The sequence below is a fragment of the Eleginops maclovinus genome, chromosome 14 (assembly GCF_036324505.1).
Source record: "Eleginops maclovinus isolate JMC-PN-2008 ecotype Puerto Natales chromosome 14, JC_Emac_rtc_rv5, whole genome shotgun sequence".
NCBI lineage: Eukaryota > Metazoa > Chordata > Actinopteri > Perciformes > Eleginopidae > Eleginops > Eleginops maclovinus.
In genome coordinates, this window is record NC_086362.1 from 12,337,345 (window position 1) to 12,364,387 (window position 27,043).

Below are 27,043 nucleotides of genomic sequence, written 5' to 3' on the forward strand. Positions count from 1 at the left end.
TTAAATGCACTGTTTTTGTTTCAGTAAGGATGCACCAATTATACTTTTCAGTGCCCAAATACGCCTGATAGCTTTTTTACAGCAGTTTCAGGTAACGGTTTTGTGAAGATTTCTTGATTTACATGTGCAAATCTAAAATAATAAATATTGACATGTTTCTGTCATTAAGATTGATTCCTGAACTCATTTTGCCAGACATTTTTAATAACTCAAATATCGTTGATCAGCACTGAGCCAGCCATATGGCCTTTCAAAAATAAAGAGCAGCTAGTCAAGCACACTTCATCCAAGACAATAAAGGTCCTATTATGCTCTGTGGGGTTTGCCCCTTCCTGTAGGGCTATGATTGGTTAGTGGGCCGGCTCTGTTGTGATTGGTTAGATGCTTAGAGGTGTGCCTGTGCCTTAGCCTATCACTTACAATGTGTTGGAGCACCAGCCAATAGAAGCACAAGTGTTACATTGTGACGTTATTATGTTACTGAGCTAAACAATGGAGGTGTTTCGGGGGGGGGGGGTGGTGTCTGGAGGAAACACATTTTAGCCGTTGCAGACCATTTACATAAAGACCACATAATACACTACAGGAAACGGAAAACCCCAAAAAGCTTAATATGGCCTCTTGAACAAAGTAAATGACTAGTTTCAGAGCACTTGAAAATCATGTCATATCTATTTAATATATAGATATGACATGATCATATATATTTAACAGCATACAAATGACCATTTCCAACACACACCAGTTGAAAGCATCCATTTATTCAGTCAAATCTATAAAGAAACTTATGAGATGCATGGATTCCCTTTCCTAACTCAGTGATCCGGCAGATCCTGACCCTGTCTGGTCTGTTTGCATGGAGCACAGGTGACCTGCACATAATGGATCACATGGATGTGGCCCCCCCTCACAACAGAGAATACACATTTGAATGACATGTTGCTTTGAATGCATGGACCCAAGATTACTCTGGTGCTGTTGCTTAGGTTACAGGACTGAGCTGTGCTCCATGTTAGCACGTCTGGAATTAGCAGCACAAGCACATACGTATCACTACAGGGAGGCAGTACTTACAGTCAATCCAATGTGACGTGAACATAAAACTTAAAAACTGGGTTTCATCATTATTAAGGCTGATTATGACCGATGTGTTATTTTCCAGAGAACTCCAGAAACCAACATTTGTTTGGTTTAGAAGTAGAAGCCAAAATACAGATAAAGAACAGCAGTATGAATTAAACGGTTGTTCCTTGAGTTATGTCATTGAACTACACATTAGGTTCCCGGGGTTAAATCATGGTCCGAGTTCTCCGTCCAAAAAACTGATGCTGCATTGACATTGTGCCGCTCACTCACTCCACTCCTTACTGAAGATGTTGATCATTAACTGCATTAAAACAGACATTTGTTTTTTCAAATATAAATGCATGTTTGTTCAGTTCAAATTCCCACTAAATGTGAATGCAGCACGAATCAAGTAACTTTTTAAAATAAGTCCCATTTATATTGCTCCCTTCATAAGGACTCAGCCCTTGGTGCATTTGAAACGGCAGCGGTCACTTTTCCCCATTTACACGAAACAGTAAACTCACACTCGCAATTCTCCTTATTTACATCATCACTAAATCAAATAAAAACACTTTGAATCCTAAAAGAATGCTTCTTTAGCATGTAAGCAATAAATTCAACCTATAAAGATATCATAACCATAAAAAAATCTACATCATTAGGTTGCTTCCTATACATTTCTGTGCACTACAGTAAGAAAACAACTCATAACAGCACTGTCATTGGAGCCTGGCACATTGGCAGCTATGTCTGAGAAAGTCCAATACTATTTGACATGGTTAAATTCAATATCTGTACAAAATAAAATCATCTAATTTCCACATGATTCATGTGTTTTGAAATGGCTTACAGCAACAGCAGCTCCACTACATTTGAACCGTCAGTAACAAAGCTGCAGCAGTTGGAGGATCTGAAAGTAAATCTACTTCTTCATGACAGCAGAAGAATGTGGTCCTACTCATACAACCTGTTAACCTACAATCTGCCACCAGATAAACCGCGGTGCACTTCTGTCAGTAGTAGTAGTAGTAGTAGTAGCAGTGACCGTAAAGCAGTCATTCCTGAAGGTGTACACCAGGGGTGTCCAATTTTCGGCCCGGGGGCCAAATGTGGCCCGCAGGCCATTTTGAATCGGCCCTCTGCAAATTCTAAAAGTATATCGCAATATGGCCCACAAATTAAACTTCTGCTTGTCTTATATTGTACTTCTCAAATATATATGTTGAAATGTATTAACGAGCCAATTTTCAAATAAATTCAGTCATTTAGAATGTAAAACATCTGTCTAACAAATCTTAGTTGATTAAAAAAAACTGAACCTTCATATTTACTCTTATTATCAGCAATCTGAGGCTTCTGTTTTAAGGAATGAGCTGCCAACAGAGTAAATGAACCCTAAAGACAGACGGGATGTAGGCTGTTTTTTTCTGAAAGCGTTTTCAGTATCGCGCATTATTCACCTACATTTGATTTGTTTTGCTAACTTATAACTTAACTTTTGAGACAATATTCACCTCTATCAGTGGCCCAGCTCTCCGTATATTTTTCTGTATGTGGCCCTCAGTGAAAAAAGTTTGGACACCCCTGGTGTACATGATGTCACCAGTAGAGGGCAGTAGCAGCCAGGAGGTTAGAGAAACAACAGCTCCGATAGGAGAGAGAAATATAAAAAGGTAATTAACTAAACAATGTGCTCCTAAGGAGACACCTTAATGCCCCCCCACCTCTCCAAAGGAGCACTACCCCAACAACAAAGGACTACAAATGTTTTCATCCCATTTTTTTGTCACTTTGTCAGTTTGAAATGTCTTTGTAGTCATTTTGTTCATAGTGCGCCTCTTTGTGGTAATGTACAGGTCTTTTTATATAGTTTAAGTTCCAACAGGAAATACTGTTCTAACAGGGGTCCAGGGCCCCTGACTGTTTGGCCTCATTCAGTAATCCACACAGGCCTTTGAGGCAGGTCCCTAACCCTCGATTGGGAATTAAACATTACTATATTACATTTGTTCTACTGATGTAACTGTTGTTTAAAACAAAATACAAAATATTCAAAGGAAGAAAAGTGCACCAGAAATACCTCAAATAATAACTCTAACACAAAGCATTCAAGCCATCCAATAAACACACAGCGTAATACCCTAAAGCGACTAACCTTAATTAAACATAAATACATCTGATAATGTAGAAATTTGAACAAAATCCGTCCAGCTGCACAGAGAGGAAGTATTTCCCACATGTGTTTTAGCAGCACGTGACAAAACCATTCATACAGTTTATCCCTTATTCCTACTTTAACAGGAACTGTGGAAGTCACTATTAAAACAGCACCCTCCACAGCGTCACCAGCGTGCATCACACCGCACCTGACAGAGGACAGAAACGAGGAAGTCGGCCAGGAGGGACAAAACTAATGTGATTACTCCTTTAAGTGTGTGTGACTACACCAGAGCTCGTAGGGGGAAGGACAGGGAGGCTCCTATGGACAGCCCGAGGGCCAAGAAGAAGGTCATCAGGGCTCCGGCAGTCTCTCCGTCCTTCGGATCCACCAACCTGAGCAGGGAGGAACAGAGGGTCAGACATGAAACACGACACTGGGGCTTTTGTTGAGGGTGTTTGGGTCGCAGGTACGCAATGTTGCCATGGTGATAGAGCTCAAACAGAAGTGGTTTTGGACACATCTTGTTGGTGAGTTCAAGGGGACTCAGAGATTCATTAGTTGGCTGCTGTTTTATGGGGTATCATTTTAGTTAGAAACATGACTCATCTTTGGCTTTGCTACACGACTAACAAAAAAAATAGTATTCAAAATAAACCATAATATAAACATGAAAAGCTTCCATTATATGCATTTAAAGACAGTGAAGCCAATTCAGCAGGGGTTGGTTCATTTTCAGGCTCACATTGGTATGTCTTTATGTTTTTCATACTGCCTGTGCTGCAGCACCTCGTTTCACCCCGTCTGAAACCAGAGCCCAGTCTGCTCTGATTGGTTAGCTGGCCGGCTCTGTTGTGATTGGTCAACCACCTTGAGATATTCCGCCCCTAAGCCCAACACATACAATTTGTTCGAGTGCTAGCCAATAGACGCTCAAGTGTGAACATTGGGGAACACAGGGATTTTAACCTTTGCAGAAACATACAGAACCACAATATCACACTACAGGAAAGGGGAAAGCCCCAAAAGAATAACCGGGCCCCTTTAAGGATCGTTTTGGTATATCTTTATTTCCCTATCATTTTATTCCCTTCATACTTCACATTGTCCCTAAGGTTCATGTCTTCAAACAACATGCTTTCCACCAGATCCTGTACACCATTTCCAGAACATTCTGACTCATCCTGAGGTCATTACACTTCCTGGGTATTTTTAAGGTTATAATTCTTAAGCTTTTAATCACATTAAACTATGTGTAATATTCAACAGTTGAAGTTTGTTATGTGATGACCTCTCTGTAAAGCACTTCAAAGTGTTTGTTTTAACCCCCTTGTGTTAGCGCAACTGTTGACTGCCCTACAGCTGTATTACGTGACCCGAACTTTCCTCCTGCTGCTGTTGTTTTGCATTCAAGCCTTCAGGGTCAATAAATAGGTCAGGGTGTGTTAGCACAAGGACCTGGATGTGTGCCTGAAATGGTATGAACCAATTTAAAGTCATAAGCTACAAACATTTACAGGAATAATTAGAATGGTTTGAGTGGGGATCATTTGTTGGTGTATTATTCCACCTGATTTAATGTTAGTTATTTTAATGCGCATTCTTTTTGTAAAAGGACCTAAAAACAAACCATACTTCCTATAGGACTACATTGTGCAGCTTCATCAAGCAGTGTTGATGTCTCCAGACAAAATGCAGCTCTTTCTGAAAGTTTCTGCAGATCTTTTTGCTCCTACACACCTGGGTGCATCAATTAAACTAAACTGTTAGCCCTCATTTATTGAAACCCTCTCAGGTCGGAGCATCCTTGAACATGATGAGGTGAAACAGCCCATGCCAAAAACCACCAAACAGTCCATATACTGTAGTTGTGTATGCTGCGTTCAAATGTCACCAACGTTTGACCCCAGCAGCATTAGCTAGGACATTAAACCACAACCAAAGGATGACCCCATAAGATAGGAACACATCGTATAAAAACATAAATGATAGCTATAGTTGTGTCATTATGAAGGGACGTTGACACGCGTTTCTAATGTCACGTCTCTGCACGGAAGGTTCAATAGGTTGGACTCACTGCGGAGCGTAGGACATGGACAGGCAGACGAAGTACCCGCTGGACAGAGAGAAGAGCGCCATGATGATGGCGAAAGCAGCGTCGTGGCTGAAGAAGACGGGCAGGAAGGAGCGATTCTGGACGTTACAGAGCATCAGCAGCGGGATGAACACCACCCTGGAGACGACGAGCAGCGGGAACAGGCGAGACTCCTTACCAGGCTGCAAGGAGACAGGAGGGAGGGAATGAAGGGGTTAAAAGATGGATCTTACAGATAAGTCTAAACCATCATTCCTGCATGTGCAATTTTTTGAAACACTGAATAAAGTTTATGCAAAAAAAGTTCAGCAAGAAGTGACACACCCAATTTTACTGCTGTTGCAACATACAGTTTTAGAGTTGTCTCTGATTTGCAATGCCATTTGTAACCTACCCAACAAATGAAGGTGGTGACGGTCCGACCGATCCAGTCGTTGAGGTTGAAAATCAAGAAGCAGCACACTGAGATGAAGAAGCGCTCTGAGGGGAGAACAAGCAGCAGGAGGAATGGATTTAATTATTTCACGAGAGATAAACTGTTAACACATGTATAGATATCCAGGAGTAATGTTTTTGCAGCAGAGATCTAACTGGAAATACCCCATTTCCCTGGGAAGGAGGTCCTGACATCCGCGGTGACAGCGGGGAAGACAGACAGAGTGACTGTGAACACGAAGGTCACGCAGAAGGCCATCACCCAGATCTGAATGAGAGAAAACACACACATTTCATACATCACACTTCGATGCTTTTATTCTAAACAAAAAGACTAATAACAAAAATGTGAGTCACAACTGACACCTTCAAAGAAACCTGTTTCTCATGTGAATAGAGCCCTCAGTTAGCTCTCATACAGGAGAAGCAGCTCAAAGTGTTTCACAATATGGGAATACAGACATAGATAAACAGAACAGACAGAATGCTAAAACTACTATGACATGAACATGATGCTATCAAAGTAAAGAGATGCAAATACAAAATGTAATTGTATCCTTAAAATATGATGAAAACCTTTGAATAATAATTGAAAATGTGTATACAAATAGTTGAAAGTAAAAAAAGTTGGAATCAGTATCCCTGTTTGCAACACGCTCATACACATCAATAAGCATTTCAGCTCCACCTAAAGCTTTACACTCTTTTCCACGCTGGGCTACAAATAAAACACAAAAGGATCCCAGTCTTAATTACACAGAAGTATTCTATCTTTGAGCTACTTCATAACGTGTTCCCATGGGTGGGACCTTAGCATAGTGTTTTGTCAGCGTCAGGCCCAACCCTGAGGCCCTGCAGAAAAACCACACCTTGTGTGGAAGCTGTGGTGATAAAGAGAAGTGTTGTTCTCTCAGTCAAATCTTATGATTAACCACCGATTAACACTTCAATTGAAACCAATTCCACGATTTGAAAGAATTCCAGCGGTGAATAAATGTGAGCAGAGTGCAGAACAGAGTAGCTGCTGTGCGATCAGAGCCTGGGTTACCTTTTTAAAGACTTCTTTGACGGAGGCTTTAGCCTGCCCCTTCTCCTCCTGCTCCAGCGACACGAAGGCGTGCTTGGGCCCGTCTGTCCCGGGGTCTCCCTCCAGCTCAGCCCCTACCTTGGGGCTGCTGCTGGTCGCTGTGCCGTTAGCATGGCCGTTCAGCTTGCCGTTCTCCACTGGGCCGCTCTCTGAAATGTTTTTAGAATATATTCACATAAATGGTTATTGTTCATTATGTTTCTAAAGGAGATAAATCAAATATGACATGTGAGATTGTGATTAGTTCTTTTTGAGCATCCACTTAAAACACACTCAGTGTGTGGGCCTCTTTGAGTGATGCTGTTTGTCTGCCAGGACTCTAAATTAGATAAATGGAGGGTCAACTCACTTAACGAGATAATATCCACAGAATGGGTTTCATTCAACCAGACAGTGAAGCACAGAATCACTGACTAAGTCGCAAAGCAAACACGAGTTCTCTCACTGTCAGACAAACTTTTCCTTATCTCGATTCTACAAACAAAAAGAGCTTGCACTTTAAAATGGAACAGACGATGAAAGGTGTCCCTGTGGTGCCAACTTGGATACAAATAGCATTAGTTCAGAGGGTGTGAAAAGCCAAAATCCCACCTTTCAGCAACTCGTCCATGGCGCCTGCCTCATACTTTACGCTTTTGTTCAGATAATGCTGGGCAAACTCCTGCGTGGGAAAAACAGACAGCAAAAATGAGACCTAACAGCTAAAATACAGCATGGAAAAAAGAAACCTGTTTGGTTAATAGCTCTATAGACTAGAAGGAGATGGAGTTAATTTTTTTAACCAACTGGGACAAAAATGACAGTAGATCTTTACACAAAGGCCCCAAGATGCTCCAGTTTCACATCTTTGATAATTAGCTTTTGAGCTTTATTATTACAGTGTGTGCTTGAGTTTTTCAGAAACAAACTGCCAATAAATCAAGCAAACACTTTCTTAAACAGCCGGGTCAAATCACGGTTAAAAAAAAGAGATGATAGCCTAGTTTAGGTAAGATTTAATGTAGTGCAGAGCTTGGAACTGACCAGGCGGGGCAGCAGGACGTAGCTTCCCAGCGTGACCAGCGTCCCGACACATGGCGTGATGAAGTAACCCAGCGCTGCGGTCTCAGAGTCGGCATTGCCTGAGTGACAAACGTAAAGTGAGCTGTTTAAGAATTCTGGGGGAAAGAAACATGCGCCGTGTCTTTGAAATGAAACAGAGTGTGCTGTGTGGTGTCTCGCTGATTTGACAGCCGCTTTGAATGTCTTCTGTTACTAAGCAACTGGGGGTTTGGCACCCGGGGGTGTTTGTGTGTGTGTGTGGGTGGCTCACTGGCGATGGCGAGCAGCATGGCGATGGCAGCGAAGGTCCCGGCGAGGCCCTGGCCACTCATGAACACCGTGCTGTACTTCTGCGGCAGGAGCCCCACCAAGCCAAACAAACTGCCCTGCAGCACGGCCCCGAAGGCTGCGGAGAGAAAGTGTCATGTTATGTCTTTCACATGTCTCTTTCACATGTCTCTTTCACGTGTCTCTTTCACGTGTCTCTTTCACGTGTCTCTTTCACGTGTCTCTTTCACGTGTCTCTTTCACGTGTGTCTTTCACGTGTGTCTTTCATGGTTACTGATGGCAAAAACTATGACGAAATAAAACTGCAGTTAACTGAAAAGTAAAACTGCTGCTGAGAGAGTGAATGGTATGCAGGGAGTGATCCAAGTCCAGCAAGAACGTTTCTGTGCATTGAATTCCATGATCCAATATACGCGCTGCCAGATGCGCTGCATTGTTGTGACGAGCCGCACAACCAGGGGCACCTGCTCACGGCTCCAGTGCCAGCAGCAGAAGAGGATCTATTGTGATTGGTCAACTGCCTAGAGATGGTTGTACATGCCGGTCCCACCCCACCATCACGTACAATGTGTTGGAGCTAGGGCTGCACGATTTAGTGAAACAGTCATGTTGGATTATTGTGGACAGTATTGCGATTGCAATGTAATCAACAAAGTGTAATATGTACTCACTTGGTCAGGGAAAGGAAAGAGCACAGACACATGATCATTTTAAAATCTGTATTGGTCAAAGAATCATAATCAAATATAATAATTTAAAAAATATCATAGTAGGTTAGTGTTCTGAAAATAACAAAATAAATACCAAAACATACATAAAATAAAGGTTTTTCTGCATACTTTCTGCACTACTATACAGTTAATATAAGACCACATACACATATACAAAAAAAACAGACATTTTTGAACTCTCATGTCAACATATGCATATACTATGCCGTACTATTTGCCAAGCAACACTTATTGTTTAGGTGTCCTTGGATGTATCATAAGTTAATGCTAGCTGGATCTGATTGATATGGACATACACGAGAGTGAAGTATAATCAGATCAGAGATCAGGACCAGCTGAGCTGACGGAGAACACGTACTTCAAGTTAAAGACATACAGTAACACACTTGGCTATCTTATCTACATCTGGAACTTGCTAAACTAGTTATAAATATGCTTATTCTTCACGGTCGGGTCTCTTATTACTGGATCAGGGAGCTGCATGATACAGACGGGCTGTCAGGAGAGAGAGCGCTGCGTTTATTTCTCCCGTGTTATTATCCAAAGTTACTGTACACTTTTAATAATGTACATAATGAGAATGATCAGAACAGCGAACCATGTCGATCTCACCACGCACATGTTTTTATTTGATTTAGTTATGTGATCGCACAAGATGATAACGCAATTTCAATTTGAATAATCCTGCAGCCGTAGTTGGAGCCTTAGCCAAGAGAAGCACGAGTGTTACATAGTGATGTCACTATGTTCCTGAAGTTAAAGGTCTGTTTAATGCATGAGCTCTCTCCCATTCTGTATGTTAATAATATATCATGTAAATACATGCTTAGGGTCTCGGCCCCTGTTTTCCCAAGCTTTGTAGAGCTCATTTCACATATCTGCATTATGTCTTACGTCTCATGTACTCTCAGCATCTGTTCTCTTTCAGGCTTCTACTCACACAGACACTGACTTACAGTTGATGAACCAGATAGTAGCCATGGTGACGGAGAAGAAGCGGTCTTCCTCCATGGGCACTTTGACCAGCACTGCTGTGAGGATGAAGAGCAGCAGGATGAAAACCAGGCTGCCTGCGATGCGCACGGCCCCTGATATCCTGAAACAAGAAATATCAGTCAGTTAAAAAGAACAAACATCAAAATACACCCCAGAGGAATATTTTGGTACGGGAACGTGATGTGAACACCTTTGTTAAGGCATACCTAAAGTCTAGGATTCACAACAGAGCATTACTTTCACTGAACATAAAGGGAAGATTGAAATGCTTCTGTGTATAGAATAACCGCTTAATTTCCTACTGTACTGATATCACCATCCCCCCACTCTGAATGACCTCCTAACGGTGTCACTGACCTCTGGTACAGGAAGGAGTTGAGCAGGGTGAACAGCAGCAGGGGCAGCTGGGACAGCAGGGTCATCCAGTTGTTGAAGTAGTACTCTGTGCGGACCACCGTGGTGCTGTTGCTAAATTCTGTGGTGTTGAGGCGAGCCTGGAAATACTGCAGCCCAGAGGGAACGAGATGTTGGATTATTACTGCCAAATAATCCAGCATCCTTCCATTCAACATACAGATGAATACATATATCTTTACATGCAAGTATATGAAAATAAAGTCATCTATATTAACCTACGATGGACAATGAGTGTCACCATAACCCACCATTCTCTTTCAAATGTTCAAGTCGAATACCTTTGAAATGCGTTCATAAATTGAGTTTAGTCACTCAAAACAACTCCCAGACTGCTCGTGTCTACCTATCTTTCACATTGCCTTACAACTTTTCGACCACTGGATTTTTCTAATACTTTATATTGCACATTTCAATACTATATTAAATATTGTCAATATTTGTAGTATTTGTAAGTATTTTGTCCTTATCTTATTGTAACTTTTCTATAACCAGTAAGATAACCAATCCTGCTTTTCCTTCGCCTGTCTTTTAAGACATTAAGTGCAGAAATAGTGAAATTGTTGCCCACACAAGCTGCACTAATCTGTTCTTTACATAAAACATGACAAAGATGAAAGAAGTTAACTCTTTAGTTGCTTTCAGCTTCACAGAGCATGTAAGCGTCTTTCAGCTTATTGTTTTGGTTTTATGGTTCGGGACTTAACTGTTAGGGTTTCTTTTTCATCATGAAGTGAGCATTTACAGAAGAGGCAGATATTCCCCTCAGGAGTTGTTGGGTAAAGCCCTACCATGTGGATCACATGTTCTGCTGAGGGGAGCCACATAGTTACCAAAAGTCATATGATGGAGTCTGGATTTGTGGGTCGCTATAGGTCATTACCCTTTAACACCCTTCACAAAGTCTGCATAAGACATCAACAAATCACTTAAACCACTGTGCTACATAATACCAATTTAAACAAATCCATCGTGTACACGTATGTTACATTCCATAGTTTGTCTAGATATTTTCTTGAATTATGTAAAGAGATTAGTATCCATAAGATAGAGTCATCCATTGAGCATGTGATTCTTTAAGGTTCAGGAAGGAACCACAACACCTTCCATCTGACGGGAAATTATGAGATACTACCATCTTTTTGAGTCTGTTTGTTTTCATGTTATAAAACATCAAAAGGCGCAGACCATGGGTCAGTCCCACGGTATGTGAGGGATTAAGTAATTGCCATGTTTTTACCAAAGAGGCAGTCATGAAGAAGTTCCATGGTAGCAGCGTTCCCAGGCCCAGAATGAAGAAACAGATCCCCACCAGGCAGCCCCTGCACATGGGGAGTAAAGATCATTACATTAAACATGGGTTACAGTACAGCAAGAATGTAGCAGTAATGGCAATTCAATGTGTCAACAAGAGCTGTCGATGATGAAGTGTTAAGGCTCACGAAGAATCTGGAAACATTAACGTGTTCAATATCGTACGTTTATCCTATTACAAAGCTTGACCCCAATTACCTCCTACAAATCCAGCGCAGATTGCAGATGGAATAAAATGTATGTATTGATTTGACTGGAGATCACTAAGCTTAGTGTAGGAAAATTGGTGCACAATAATTCAGAAATCATGTAATCGTGTATTAAAAAACCCTCTGATTTCTCTTTCCAGTTTGTCACTCACTTCTTTACTACAACACCTCCCTCATTTTTGCTTCACTTCATCCCAAAATACAAGTCAATACTAGTATTTTAAACTTGTCATCATTATTATTACATGTTTGAATCGGTTGACACCACTTGAATTAATCTGTTATCACCTCTATTTACGGTCATTTTCCAAAGCTGGATTTCAAGTGTTTTCATAAGCAGGAGAGATTCACATGCATGTGAAACAATGCAGCAGCACTCTAATTTGATCCCATATAAAGCTCACTGTTTACCCTCCTTCATCTGTAAGAGGGCTGTATAAAGAGGTATCAGCCGTCTCCAGTTCTTGACAAAACTCTAGCTATTATCTCCAACTAGTGCTACCGAGAGGATTTCTGTAATATCCATGTCAAAATGAGTACAATATGCCATCATAGAAATGTTTGGGATGGGATTATTTAAAGTATAATTAACTTAAGTATTTAAATGTTACATCCTTGCCTGCCCGCAACATAACCCTTTTAAAAATGACACAGAAACTGTGGTCGAGAGCAAAACAACAGTGAGAAACGGTGGTCGAGAGCAAACAGTGGAAGTGAGAGTGTCTTTTGCATCGGACTCACCGGTCCTGAGGAGCATCTGTCCGTTCCTTCATTCTGATGTAGGAAGTTCTGGCTAAACTGCAAGGGCAACAGGAGAAAGAAAGGGTCAGACACATTTTTATAGATTTCAAAGCCAGAAGTTGGTTTCGTCGACACCCTTCTGCCAGGGTTTTACAACTGAGAGATGCAAGGGTCCATTTGCATTCTAGCTAAAGGCTGCGAGGAGCTTACAGGGGGCTGTCAAAATCTGTGTCCTAAAGAAAGCAGAGTGTGTGTCTGGGAATTATGGAAGTAGAGTATGTTGCATAACCTCTACTTGTTGGAGTTACCCTAATCTCTTACAACGTGTACTTTAATGTCAGAAAGCCACTGGCAATAGCAGTCACACACAAATTAGAAGACCACCTGACTAAGTGCAATAACTTTCCATTGAGCCTTGGACTCAGCAGCCTGACACTGGGAACAAATCCCTGTTTAATGTGTACAAGCTGTGCATTCATCCCTGATGTACACACTACAGGTACTGACTCACTCACAGGCAAATGTAGTTTACTCACACGCGGAATAACCTTTGCCGGTTTGGCTGCTTGATTGAACTTGTTGAGAGCACACACTAGACTTATAATTATCCTACTTTCAGAGCCTGCACTAGTTCCCAAACACAACTTATGCGTCAACACACAAAATTGTTATGAGGGAGGAGGAGGATGTGACCCTTTTTTTCCCCTACAGACACCATCGTTTTTAGGTTTTCATGTGTTGTCAGCGCTGCGTCTGCCTACATAAAAAGCAGCTGTGGCAGAGGCCTTGGTAACCAGACACAAAAAGAGCTGTGCAATTAACCGAGGCAGTTGAGTCAACATCCTTCACACATCCTTCATTTTCCATGGATCACAGGGCTTGTGCACAATGCTTTTGATAGTTAAGTTAATCTAAAAGCCTGTTTTCTCCCTGGTGAAATGATTGGTTGCACAGCCTGCCTTTATCTCATGAGAAAGGATATGGTTTTCAAAGCCTGCAGGCCGGTAAATCATTACCATCAAAACTAGAAAGCAACCTTTTTTTAAGGCAGCGGAGCAGGCCTAATAAGAGCTGGCTGGTGAATCATAGACAGAACAAACAAAATCGTTTTAATTTGAGCCAACATATCACTGAAAACAATAGACAGGATGGGAGGGGATCATACGCCAATGGTGCCGGTTACACTGCTTAGCTAGAAAACAATGAGAATTGACCACCCGCTGCCTCAAAGCTCTCTTAGCTTTGGTTTTGTCTTTAAACAGCAGCTGTGATGTAGACAAAAACACCTTGCCCAAGTGAGCAAAACCAGTTAAACAACCGGCAGGAGGTTTGGTGTCTGTGTGTTTGTAACAAAGGTGAACTGAAGTCAACACGGAAAAATGACCAAGGGTAAGTTCAGGGCTCAGACTTTTCAAAGGTCCACTCAGTCAAAGTATGTCAGCTAGTTTAATCTTATTAACAGCCTGATATAAACTGCTTAAGCTATGTGTATGAGCAGAGGTGTCCATTCTTTTGATACACACATCTTAGTCTCTTTTTTTACACTGTTTGTGTAGCTGAGGAAGATAAGATAAGAATTTATTGACCCAAAGGAGAGCTTTGGTTTTCGTAGGAGCACAAGGATAACAATAAGTACAGATAAAAAGAGAACGTTTTAGACTAAGTGATCGATCTGCACACAGATAACTCTTGTCTTTCGGATATGTTGGTCAGAAGTGTACAGATTTTTGGTGTCTGTGGGTACCTCTCCTCACACAACAGATGAATGTGAAGCAGCTGAAACAAGAGAAGTAACACTTGGCAAAACAGAGGAGGAGGACTTTAACATTCCAGTCCTTTTCTCTTTTACATCTTTCCATCCCCTCTTTCAGCAACAACATGCACAGGGCAGACAGGATAAGTGCTTTCATTGTTTCCTGTTCGAGACACCTCCTTCTTCATTGAGAAAAACATGAAAAACGTGAAAAAATCCTGAAGGGACACTGAGGTGGAATTCTACACAAACATTTGCTGTTGTAAACAAAGGTATTACACTCTTTAGGTCCGTCTCCTTTCAGCAGCTCTTACAGATATTACACATCAACTTCACTGTTTTGGCAGCGATGTGTGGGAACACCTCCTCTTTGCTGACACATGTTGTTTATTTTGATGGTTCCTAGGAAGACATTTAAATGAGAATGTGTAGGAACAACAGCAGCCAAAATAGACAAATGCTGTGGTCCCATTCCTAGCAACACCAAAACACTAATTTTGTTAAGACTCTTTTAATTTAGGGTTAACTCCAATTAATTTCCAGACAGCCAACAACTTGCTGTAAATGTAATCTTCCTCAAGCCACTCTAATATATATTTTCCAAGAAGCTCTCATTTATAGTAATTGAGTAACACAAACACAAAAGCACACACCAACAAGAAGCTGCTTGAAAGCTGTAAGGCAGGTTCAAGCTTAACTAATTCCTCCAGGGGAAAAAAACATATCATTTAGGAATCCCACCCAAAACAAACATTATCAAATGGGTAAATCTACATCCAGCTATTTTCCATTAAGTATGAAGGTAAAAAAAAGTTGACATTCATCACAATCTGTATTGCAAATCCATGAGACCATATCAACTGCCATTTTGGGAATTACAGTGTTTTGTCTTGCTGCTTAGTTGCCCACAATAAAAAGGTGTAAATCAAATTCGACAAGGTTTCCGTTTCCTTACTGAGTCACAGGAGATTAGAGCTCCTTATCATAAACCAGGCTGAGTCCCAAAGACCATGTGTTCATGAGATGCCACCAGCCATGAGGCTTCAACCAAGAAAAGAATACTGAAGAACAAATATGCAGGTCTTTACTATTGAAGGGCTAAATCTATTCCCTGCTGAGTGATTTTTTAAAATGTAGACATAGATAGGTGTATAGTAGTGGTGTTAGTTAAAGTACATTAATAGTCTCACTCAATAGTAGGGCTTACATTGCAACAAGAAATGTAATAAGCAGCAAATACACAACCACAGATAGAGGAAGTAAACTCGTGCAAACGGCATACATATATTTAATTTACTTGAGTAAATCATACAGCTTGCCGCATTTCACAGTACTGCACATACTGTGTTATTAAAGTGTTTGTCATATTAAACATATATTTCTCTATATTCTTTACAACTGTTTTTTTATTACGTTTTGGTTTTCTTTGTTTGTTGTTTGTATTAAAATTAATTTTCTTTAACGGTATTAATGTTTGCACCATATACACCAAGGCAAATTCCTCGTAGCCTATGTGTAAACCTATTGGGCAATAAACCTGTTTCCGTTACATTTTTGCTGCAGTAGTAGTAACGTTAGGCTACTAGTTACAGAGGAGGGGATGACAGCCGTATTATCGTCGACATTCAGTAAGCAGTTCTTTGACGCCATTAAAACTGTAAATATAAAACACAACGTTGCTAACATAAAACCCCACTGTCGTATGTTAACATAACCCTGTGTAAAGGACACTCACCTTGGAAGATGTTGGTATTAAAACTGTATTTTCATATTGTTCTCACGGTAAATTCAATGCCTTGTGATATTCAAAATGGTCCAAAAGGATTCAAAATGAATGACAGTTAACGGCTTTGTGGATTCGTTACCCATACACGTGGGCAAATGGCTACGGTAGTTTAAGGACCTCGCTGTACAGTGGCTTCCATCGTCATAGCTTCAATGCTTTATTGCTGCAACGCTAGCATGAGCTTGCCTCGAAAGAAAACAACTTCCGGTGTCAAATTTTGCAGGCAATGTAAAGCAGGCTGGCGGGCAAAACAGTATGCCATGTGTCTTCCGTGGGTGTTTACTTAAAGATAAAACACTTTCAATTAAATGTTTTTGGGGCTTGGGGCTAATTCTTACTTTAAATCACTGCTGTCAGATACCTATAGTATTTAGACAGGGTAGCCTACAATAGCTAGGCAGCGTTTCAGCCAAAAATAGTCGTTCATTTGTGCTTTACTTGATTAGTTTTAATGTGTGCAGCCCCCCCTTCAACTATATCACCCATATGTTATCCCCCCTTAAAACAGCACGAGAGGCAAGTGTTGTCTGTGATGCTGCTATTCAATTATTGGTCTTCTGCGCCCTCTGCTGGCCTACTCTGGGAACTGAAGACATGCGCGTGTATTTACATAGTACCTTCCAAGGCAATTCAAAGTGCTTTACAAAAATCGAATTTTAAAACAGTCATTAAAAAAGACAATAAAAAAACATAAAACAAGCTAATAAAGAGTAACACAGATATACAGTATCTCACAAAATGAGTACACCCCTCACATTTTTGTAAATATTTTATTATCTTTTCACGGGACAACTCTGAAGAGATGACACTTTGATACACTGTAAAGTAGTCAGTGTACAGCTTGTATAACAATGTAAATTTGCTGTGCCCTCAAAATAACTCAACACAAAGCCATTAATGTCTAAACCGCTGGCAACAAAAGTGAGTACACCCCTAAGTGAAAATGGCCAAATTTTGCCCAATTCTCCATTTTCCCTCACCGGTGTCATGTGACTCGTTAGTGTTACAAGGTCTCAGGTGTGAATGGGAAGCAGGTGTGTTCAATTTGGGGTTATCGCTCTCACACTCTCTCATACTGGTCACTGGAAGTTCAACATGGCACCTCATGGCAAAGAACTCTCTGAGGATCTGAAAAAAAGAATTGTTGCTCTACATAAAGATGGGCTAGCTAGGCTATAAGAAGATTGCCAACACGCTGAAACTGAGCTGCAGCACGGTGGCCAAGACCATCCAGCGGTTTAACAGGACAGGTTGCACTCAGAACAGGCCAGCCATGGTCGACCGAAGAAGTTTAGTGCACGTGCTCAGCGTCATATCCAGAGGTCCTCTCTTGAAAATAGACGTATGACTGCTGCCAGCTTTGCTGCAGAGCATAAAGGGGCGGGGGGTCAGTCTGTCAGTGCTCAGACCATACGCCGCACACTGTATCAAATTGGTCTGCATGGCTGTCGTCCCAGAAAGAAGCCTCTTCTAAAGATGATGCACAAGAAAGCCCGCAAACAGTTTGCTGAAGACAAGCAGACTAAGGACATAGATTCCTGGAACCATGTCCTGTGGTCTGATGAGACCAAGATAAACTTATTTGGTTCAGATGGTGACATGTGGCGTGTGTGTGTGGCAGGTGAGAAGTACAAAAACAAGTGTCTCTTTTGCCACAGTCACGCATGGTGGTGGGAGTGTCATGGTTTGGAGCTGCATGAGTGCTGCCAGACAGTTAAGGCAGTTCTGGAAAATAATGGTGACCACACAAAATATTAACACTTTGGGCACAATTTGGACATTTTCACTTAGGGGTGTACTCACTTTTGTTGCCAGCGGTTTAGACATTAATGGCTGTGTGTTGAGTTATTTACACTGTGATACAAGCTGTACACTGACCACTTTACCTTGTATCAAAGTGTCATATCTTCAGTGTTGTCCCATGAAAAGATATAATAACATATTTACAAAAATGTGATGGGTGTACTCACTTTTGTGAGATACTGTATATTATTGAATACAGTAACTCAAATTGTACAGGGGGCCAGACATAAGTCACTGGTATTTTTATTTTTATTTTTTGTCACTGGTAACTGGGGTTAGCCAACTTAGAATACTGTACATGCAATAACACAGCCCCATGGCATATACAGATTTAACCATTAGATTATTGTGTAAAGATACTGTATAAAACATAATTAAAGAGTGAATTGACCTTACCAAATCCTTAAAAATGGTCGTTGAGATTGAATAAAAGTAGAATAATGCTACAGAATACATTAACTTATGTCCTCTGTGGAATACTTTAAACATAACGCCAACACAGTATTTAAAAGACAATTTAAAACAGCAAACTGCATTAAAGATTAAAATATACATGTAATTACAGTTACAGATATATATATACAAAGGTCAACTCAACTCCAAGCACATTACCTATGCATTATGTAAGTCATAAGCTGTCCATGTGATCATAGACAGTTTTTCGGTGAAATATGAAATGTATTATTATAATGGGAGTAAATAGGCCTCTTCATAAATATGCAAATTCAAGCAAACTTTGTAAAGGTGCAGGAAATTAAAATGATGCACATATAGATATATGACTGGTATGCAGCAAAGATGGATGTTTATGTCACTGGAGAGACAAATAGTAATAATAAAGCAAGATGAATCGTTGATGGAGCCAGCACAAAAAACGTTGAATATTAACTAAAAGACCCAAATTGGACATACAACTCTGGAAAAAATTGGGAGACCACTCCCCAATTTTTCTTAAATCTGTATCTCTAAATTTATGGCAGTCATTCCCATGTTTGTTGAATTTCAACACAAAAAAAATCAGTATTTTATAGAATACAATAAAACAATTTAAAAAATCATTTAACTCAAAGATATGTCTGTAAATAATAGAAGAAGAGAAAATGAAAATGCTGAAAGGATCTTCTCTTTTTTTCTGCGGCTGTATAGTAGACAGAATGAATCGTTGTGTTTCCGTGAATTACAAACTGTGTTAGTATGTCATATATGAGAAGACATCAGGGCTGCAAAATATATGTTCCATTGAGGCGGGGAGGCTTAACATTCAGTGGTTTGTGGTTGAGGGTCTTCCTGTTATTCTCTTTTATCTTACTGACAGTCCAAAGTAGTGCACACATTATTTCTGTTTTGTAGACTTAATCGAAAAATTCCACAAAAGCAGACTCACTGCAAACTGCTGTCTCTAAAATATAGAAATGTGTCTTATATATCAGTCCGAACTGACTTCCATTGATGGTCTTCTTTATAAAGTCCAGAGATTGCTGGTTCACTCCTCTATGACAGTGCCCGGATATTGCCTGGAGTTAAGGCACTTTAAATATCTACCTGCTGTACATGCAGCATTACATAACACATGTATATAATACTTGCTATAATGTGGTATTTTATCTATTCTTACTGGAAAAAATGTGTAAGAAATATATTTAGTTGCATGTGTGAGATATTTTTTATGTGTGGGACATATTATATAATATCAGTAATCAAGACATTGAGAAATAATGCTTAAAACCAAGGAATAGAGATTATGAGAAATGGAGTCGGTAGATAAGGATAGCATGGTTGAGGTATCATTAAAAGCGACCTAGGTCAAAATGTCAAAATACCGTAAGCCTGTCAAATAAAATATGATTGAGTAGGGGAGTTCAGGATGGTGGAAGAAATAATGGTGTCTTGCGTATTGGAGAAAGTTAAGATAAAAAAAGAGAGTGTCCTGGAGCTCGGTACCTGACATCATCCGATACTGCACTAATTAGACTGTTACTGGGTTGGAAGAGAGGTAGGCTACACACACAGACAGACAGACAGACATAAATCAAATTGAAACAACTGATAAGAAATGTCTATAAATATGAACTTGAACATTGGGAAAACAGTCAACTCCATGGACCTGACTTGTGTTTGCTGTACTCTGTTGAATCTTCAGCAAACTCTATTCTACTGGAACTCTCTTGACTCAGTTGATTTTTTTTTAACTTGATTGACACTCTTTACTCCTTCACTAGTTGATTTGCACACAAACCATTGCCATTCTTACTTTCAGTATAAGTAGCCTATACCTATAGTTTGCAGATATTGCTTGATTAAGTAATTGAACACGCATCAGCATGAATACTGATTTAACCCTTGTGTGGTGTTCATATTGTTGTTACTCAGCCAGTGTTTGTGGGTCTGGTGGACCCGTGGCATTTTGTGGTTTTTAATGCCTCACAATCAAGCACTTTTATGTTAAAATACTCAACAGATGTTTACTTAATCCCAATTACAAGCAGTATAAACAGTATATATGGTTAATATTTGCCCTTTATCTTTGTTAGATCACATTTATAACTTTTTATTTAAAACGTAATAAAGAAAATCAATTAAAATCAAGATATGAGTGGAAACAAATTTACAAGTGAAGCAAGGTTTTTCAAAACAATTGACTTTTATTTCTTTGAACTCAAGAAATTTAACCCATTCAGGTGCACAACACAAGCTGAACACATGAACACATAGACTAAACATATCAGTCAAGACAACACATCAGCCCCATTGAACACATGGCCTTTAGCCACTAGCCTATACAACACATGTGGGGCAGAGTTTTACTGTGTGTGTGTTGCAGATATACTTTTTGCACTTGATGCATGTATATTGTGTTTTTCTGTCCATCTTGGGTCCGCACACTTCGCACCGCTTCTTCTTGTTGCTGGTGCTCTCTCTCTCTCACAAGACATGAGTGCCAGACATGTACTGCAACAGCATCACACAATTACTTCAGCTTCTGCAGATTGTGGTTCTGTAGGTTGGGTGGATAGGGCACCAGCATTCTCTTCCTGAATCCTCCTCACGATGGCTGCAGAGGCTGGGGTTCTGGGGACATGTTGTCTTTCCTCGATTTGTGGTCTCACCAATGCCTTTCCCAGATCCTCAAGAAAGAGGCGTCTCTTCTGGAGCTTCCCTCTGTTCCACTCTGGGTTCAGTGCCATCCAAATGACAAAGGCGTTGTTTGCTGAGATGTCCAACATGTCAAAGAATATCACCAGTGGCCAGCGTAGAGTCCTCCGTTTGCAGCTGTAGGCTGTCACCAGCTTGTCCATGTTGTCTACCCCTCCTTTTGTGGCATTATAATCCATGATAATCTCTGGTTTGTGATGTTCCTGGTCACAGATTCTTCCATCCCTGTGCAGTGTACTCATGAGTACCACATTCCTGCCTTTCTTTGGCACATAGGATACCAGGGATTTGTCAGCCGTGTAGGCAAACTTGGAAGACTTGACAGGCCTGTTCTTTGAAGTCAGCAGTTGGGGTGGGAGCTCTGACTTGTTCCCACCATGGTCAGCTTCCTCTTTAGGAGCTCCTGTCCCAGCTTGTGCGAGGTAAAAAAATTGTGCTCCACTGAGTCCCTGAGACATGTCCAGGACAACTCTCATTCCTTGGTTTTTTCTTCTATTAGCCCTGGGTCCAGTGAACCCGGACATCTTATATGTAATAGAAATGTGTAGGGGGGGTGTACGGTGTGTGGTCATTAAAAATGTATTCTGATATATGTTCTTCACAGAAAATGAGCCAAAGCCAGTGAGTCTGAGTTTGAAAAATTAATTAATTGTATAATTTTTCTTTTAATAAAAAATGAAAACGGGTCCCACAGACCCGAACACCACACAAGGGTTAAGTATTTCTTCTTCTTTTTGTGTTGTTTGGAGAACTCACATATTGTAGTTATGAAGTATAGTTGATAGAGAATAAATTGAGTTTAAGGGGCAGGTTCACTGTTTGATTAAGGTCACAACTTATATTCCAACTAGAATTTGAGTTCATAATAAATTGTTAATTCAAACCCCATTTACTGAAACACCCATATAACGTTTGTACACGTTTTCTTCCGGCTTCACAGAGAGAAAAGGGCTTGACTAAATTACTTCCTTAGTATTATTGTCTACAACTGATCTCGAGGAAAAGAGACAGTTTGTCGTATTAAACATCTATCTTCAAACATCTTTTTAAAAACCTCTTCAAACGCAGCTGATGTCGATAGCGTTGTGTGTATTTGTTAGATGTGAAGCCCTCAAGAGATAGGTATCGTATTCAGTGGTGATCTGTGATAAAGGATGAATTTTCTGCTGTTCAGTGTACTACTCGCCTTCCACGGGTCCCGTTCTTCTTGGAGTAAGTACAAATAGTCTGCATGATGTCCATATTCAGCATTCAACAATAGATTTGTACTTTTTGAGACTGAGTCATTACAATTAAAATAACCAAGGTGAGATTTATGGGAATTAAAAATGGATGATTTGGAGTAACTGTGTGGAGGTTAGGGCCAACATACACTACGGCTAATAATACATGCATTTGTTTAAATAATGAAAATGTGTTATTTGGTGATAGCTGTTGGGAATCTTATTTTAAATCATGACATATTTGTGTAAATGTGGTCTTGATGATCATTTGAAAGTGAAATTAGTGTATATATATATATATATTTTTTTTTCTTATATATGCTGTACTGAAAAAACTGAAACGTTGACTTAAACTAAATATTTAATGTGAACAGATTTCATATAACCATATCAATTTAGATGAAAGCAATAATATTAAGTTTAGATAACAAATATTAGGTTCAATTTAATGTTATTGCTTTCAACTAACCTAATAAAGTTATGTGAAATTTGTGGACATAATTAATTTAACTAAACGTTTTAGTTTCAAATGGTGCCATTTTACCTTGCTCATGTATTTTTTTCTCAACGCTGTAAAACATTTAAAAGTCTTACCCTGTTTTTCATCTAGATGTGAGGGGCGCCATGTGTATATTATCAAATCATATATCTCTTTGTCTCTTCACAGGTGTTTCATCAGGTACATTTGTTGTTACCCAGTCTCCGGATTCCTCCTTCAACGAGGGGGAGACAGTAAACATCTCCTGCTGCTGGACACTGGAGCAAGAAAAAGTCAGAGTTAACTGGCTGAAAAATCACACTGAGTTGGGGTCTTTAGAACTGAAGAATCACTCTCAACGATCTAACTGCTCACACTTGACCTTAAGTAGTGTCACCAGAGAGGATTCAGGGAGATACATCTGCAAGGTTATAGTGGAGGTACCAGTTTACGGATGTTATGAAGGAAATGGTACTTTCATCACAGTTGTAAACAACGCAGAGGACCACAGCACTAAAGGTAGGTGCTAGTAGCTCGCAGAGATGGAATACGTAGATTATTCACCTCCTAGGACCTGGCGTACACATGCGTGGACATCACATTTTTGGTCATATGACCACAGTCGTTAATTCTGCTGAACTGTCGCCTCATGGCCAAGTATGTGGGCACTTACACTGCCATCTGGTGGTGTCAGAAGAGTACAACACACTACGGTAAGAATTAAAAATGGCGGCAAACACAAGGGATAATTCAAGTGGCAGCTCCAAACACAAACCTCGACAAGGTAAGAAGTCCTATCATATTTCAAGGCTTTTTCTGATTTAGATATTTATCAAAGCATTGTACGTTTGTCATGACATGCAAATTTGACAAAAAATGTGTGAAAATAACAATTTGGTATGCTGCTAAACATGATGTACACGTATGTGTACATAGGGACTTAGGTTGGTCAAAAATGCTAATATGTTAGCAAAAATGTGCACGAGTAAAATAGCTTATAGCTAACTCTGGTGCAGCTAAAAAGCTGTACATTGTCCCAATGAAATAAATAACAATTAAATAACTAAATACATACATAAATACATAAATTAGTTGGGTTAAAAATGTTAATATGCTAGTAAAAATGTGCCTTGCTATAGCTAATAGCTAGAGTTGTTTATAGCTATCTCTGGTGCAGTTGAAAAGCTGTCCCAGTGAAATAAATAACAAAGAAATACATACATATATAAATGACATTGGTTTGTATTTGATTTTTTCATGTTTTTATTTCCAGAGCGTTTTTCTGTGCAAACAGCATTGGAGCAATTTTGGCTAAATGATGGAGACAACTCAGATTTGGAAGACTTGTCTGACAACGATGATCCCATCCTGGATGCCAATTACCAACCCCGAACACAGGAGCGAAGCAGCAGTGAGGATGAGGATGACAGTAGTGATGATGAGGACCCCATTCCTCAGCCCACTGAGCACAGCAGAGGACGTAAACGTCTCCGTGGTGCAAATAATGGTTAGCCAAGACCCAGTGGATATTTGTTTATTTTAGGCAGGGCCTAAGGGCTAGGTGAAGGATAGGAAGCAAAATGCTTATTTACAACACTTGTTGACAGGTTCAGGGACAGGGACAGATACAGGTTCATCCCTGCAAGTCTCAGAATCGACCTGAATGCGCATCTATTGATGAGCAGATTATTCCTTTCACAGGAGCCTGTCCATGCAGACAATATCTGCCAATGAAGCCAAACCCAGTTGGCATCAAGAACTTCGTTTGTGCTACAGCAGATGGCATTGTGCTGGACTTTGATCTGTATCAAGGTACAGGTGCACTGCTTGAGCAGGTCGAAGAAGAGGTGGGCCTGGGGTTGGGAGGCTTAGTCTTGGCTCGTCTGTGTCAAACTCTGCATCGTGGCACAAAAGTGTATTGTGACCGGTTCTTCACAAGCATCCGAGGTGTGGAACAAATGATGAAGAAGGAGATGTACATTACTGGTACAATAATGAAGAACAGACTCGCTGGCGCGAAGGAGAAGCTACCCTCTGACAAAACCATGAAAAACACAGGAAGAGGTACCTCATCAGAACTTTCCACTGAAGACGAAAAGTTGTGTGTAGTGAAGTGGTATGACAACAAACCAGTATTGATGATGTCTGTTGTTCATGGCACAGAGCCTGAAGACACCTGCCAGCGCTGGGACAAGAAATTGAAACAGTATGTGACTGTCTCGCGACCAAGCATTGTCCGTGAGTACAACCTCAAGATGGGTGGAGTGGATTTGATCGATAGAATGATTAGCTACTATCGCATGAGCGCCCGTACTAAGAAGTGGACGATGCGGATGCTAATGCACTTCACAGATCTGGCTTTAGGTAACAGCTGGCTACTCTACCGCAAAGACCTCGCAATATGTGCTGCACCAAAGAAGAGCATCATGCAGTTCCTTGAGTTCCGTACAGAAATTGCTACGACCCTCTTGGCCCAGCATCACGGTCAAGGAAGCCATGCAGACCTCTCTGAACAGTCAGAGGAAGAAGACAACTCAAATCAAGGGAACAAACGTCCTGTGACGGCAGTGCCCCATGTCTCGGTCCGCAGGAGGGCGAATGCCCATCTCCCAGAGATGATCAGCCTGAAGAACGCGGCGCACTGCAGGGTAGCAGGCTGCACTGGAAGAACCCGAGTGCGTTGTGTGACCTGCAAAGTGTTCTTGTGCTTGCAAGGCGATCGCAACTGTTACACAGCCTTTCACACATAGACACACATACACTGCAGCACAACACACACACACACACACACACACACACTGCTGCAATGCAAAATTTCACATAACACATACTGTAACTGTGACTCTCCAAAGGGGGCAAAAATGTTTTGTTTTTCTTCATTTTGTTGTGTTTTTTCACAATGATGTTCAAAACACATACAATAGTTGAAAGTTGAAAAAACTGCTGTGTTCAAGGTTGAAATAAAATAGTTTTTCACTCTATTACAAAAAGGTGACTTTAATGTGTTTTATGGAAATTCAGACCGAGTGTCCACATATGTGGACATCATTTTTCTCTAAAAGTACATCATGTCAAAAGATGATACTTAGTTTTTATACTTATCAGGTTCCAATAAGCCCAAATAGCAAAGAGAAATAAAAAATGCATATAAAAAAACAGCTCGGGTCTTAGGAGGTTTTAAGTAAAAGAAGCGAAACTACACTGTGAAAATACTTTGTTAGAAGTCCTGCATTCAAAATTGTGATTAAGTAAAAATACAAAAGTAATAGCGTCAAAATACACTTGAGGTACCAAAAGTAAAAGAAGTCGTTGGGCCATTAAAGCACCATATATTTTAAATGATTGTATTAAAATAGCAATAATGTAATGAGTTCATCACTTCAATGTTGCAATTGTTAAATGTTCTTATAATGCCTAACCAATACAAATATGTCATAATGTATTCATTGTTATATATTTATTTTGTATTAATAATCTTAATCCTCAGTTAGTAACTAAATCTGTAACAGTAAAAGTATTCATGTGAAAATACTCAAGTAAAGTACAAGTACCTACATTAAATACAATGCTTGATGTTCTTTGTTACATTCCACCACCGGTAGTGTTGCGTAATCATTTTGACTAAAATCTTGCCATGTATGGGCTCATTTATACTTTGTCACATCTCAAACCTTAGTTCAGCCACATCTTGCTTGTTTTACAAAGCAGTTTTCTTTATTTATGCTACTTTTTCTACATGCTTTTTAACTAGCAACCAAATCCTATCTTCTTAGAAGAAAAAAGCTGAAAATGGGGAAGAACTCAACACAACTGCAGGATGTCACACCTCCCCCAGAAAAGCGTTGTTGCCTAGTAGAGACTAATCATGTTATCTCTGTGTAGAGATGCTGGCTCCTCACATGGAACAAGGGTTCATTTATGTCCTGCGGTGCCTGCCCCTCCTTGCCCTCATCATAACCTTCTTCATCATCAATTTCAGGGCTAAAGGTCAGCGAAACACTTTTACTCCATTTTGATAAAATGGGGTTTTCATCATACATTAGAAGCATATACAATATTACAGTACATTGAGACTAATCTATCAGTGCATCTGTGTTTCAGCTGCTCCTGGAAATGAATTCACTTCAGCGCAAAGAAGAAGAGAAAACCAAGAAGAAGAGTAAAGCGATGTGAGAAAAGGGAATCGAAACATAGTAATGATATTTAAACAAAATATGTCACCTTTTAAGAGTTAGCTAACATTGTTTAGAGCTGCACTTCAGGATTTGT

General features: G+C 40.2%; 2 protein-coding genes and 1 long non-coding RNA gene across 3 annotated transcripts; 2 read left to right on the forward strand and 1 right to left on the reverse strand.

Annotated features, from left to right (window-relative positions):
• Window positions 1–745: 745 nt before the first annotated feature.
• On the reverse strand, window positions 746–16,300 carry LOC134875937 (equilibrative nucleoside transporter 2-like). Its single transcript, XM_063900696.1, has 13 exons — window positions 16,067–16,300; window positions 12,579–12,635; window positions 11,555–11,636; window positions 10,258–10,403; window positions 9,861–10,000; window positions 8,156–8,290; window positions 7,867–7,964; window positions 7,435–7,504; window positions 6,805–6,992; window positions 5,922–6,024; window positions 5,716–5,801; window positions 5,304–5,503; window positions 746–3,621 (listed from the first exon to the last, which is right to left on the reverse strand). Exons 2-13 carry the CDS (start codon window positions 12,608–12,610, stop codon window positions 3,510–3,512), a joined length of 1,392 nt encoding a protein of 463 aa, XP_063756766.1. The 5' UTR covers window positions 12,611–12,635; window positions 16,067–16,300; the 3' UTR covers window positions 746–3,509.
• Window positions 3,441–6,395, forward strand: LOC134875938 (uncharacterized). The gene is made up of 2 exons (XR_010167308.1): window positions 3,441–3,756; window positions 5,284–6,395. It is a non-coding gene; the product is annotated as an uncharacterized LOC134875938 (long non-coding RNA).
• Window positions 16,301–23,344: 7,044 nt separating the features above from the next.
• Window positions 23,345–25,592, forward strand: LOC134875710 (piggyBac transposable element-derived protein 3-like). Its single transcript, XM_063900311.1, has 3 exons — window positions 23,345–23,558; window positions 24,048–24,281; window positions 24,476–25,592. Exons 1-3 carry the CDS (start codon window positions 23,501–23,503, stop codon window positions 25,522–25,524), a joined length of 1,341 nt encoding a protein of 446 aa, XP_063756381.1. The 5' UTR covers window positions 23,345–23,500; the 3' UTR covers window positions 25,525–25,592.
• The last annotated feature ends 1,451 nt before the right edge of the window (window positions 25,593–27,043 follow it).

What these genes read in the sequence shown, in the direction of transcription:
- LOC134875937 (XM_063900696.1), bottom strand. Translation starts at nt 12,610, where the DNA reads ATGAAGGAACGGACAGATGCTCCTCAGGACCG. An exon ending in ACAGATGCTCCTCAGGACCG is followed by an intron (nt 11,637 to 12,578) that starts GTGAGTCCGATG and finishes CCCCATGTGCAG; the next exon opens with GGGCTGCCTGGTGGGGATCT. An exon ending in TCCATGTCCTACGCTCCGCA is followed by an intron (nt 3,622 to 5,303) that starts GTGAGTCCAACC and finishes CTCCCTGCTCAG; the next exon opens with GTTGGTGGATCCGAAGGACG.
- LOC134875710 (XM_063900311.1), top strand. Translation starts at nt 23,501, where the DNA reads ATGGCGGCAAACACAAGGGATAATTCAAGTGGCAGCTCCAAACACAAA. An exon ending in CAAACACAAACCTCGACAAG is followed by an intron (nt 23,559 to 24,047) that starts GTAAGAAGTCCT and finishes TTTTATTTCCAG; the next exon opens with AGCGTTTTTCTGTGCAAACA. An exon ending in TCTCCGTGGTGCAAATAATG is followed by an intron (nt 24,282 to 24,475) that starts GTTAGCCAAGAC and finishes TTCCTTTCACAG; the next exon opens with GAGCCTGTCCATGCAGACAA.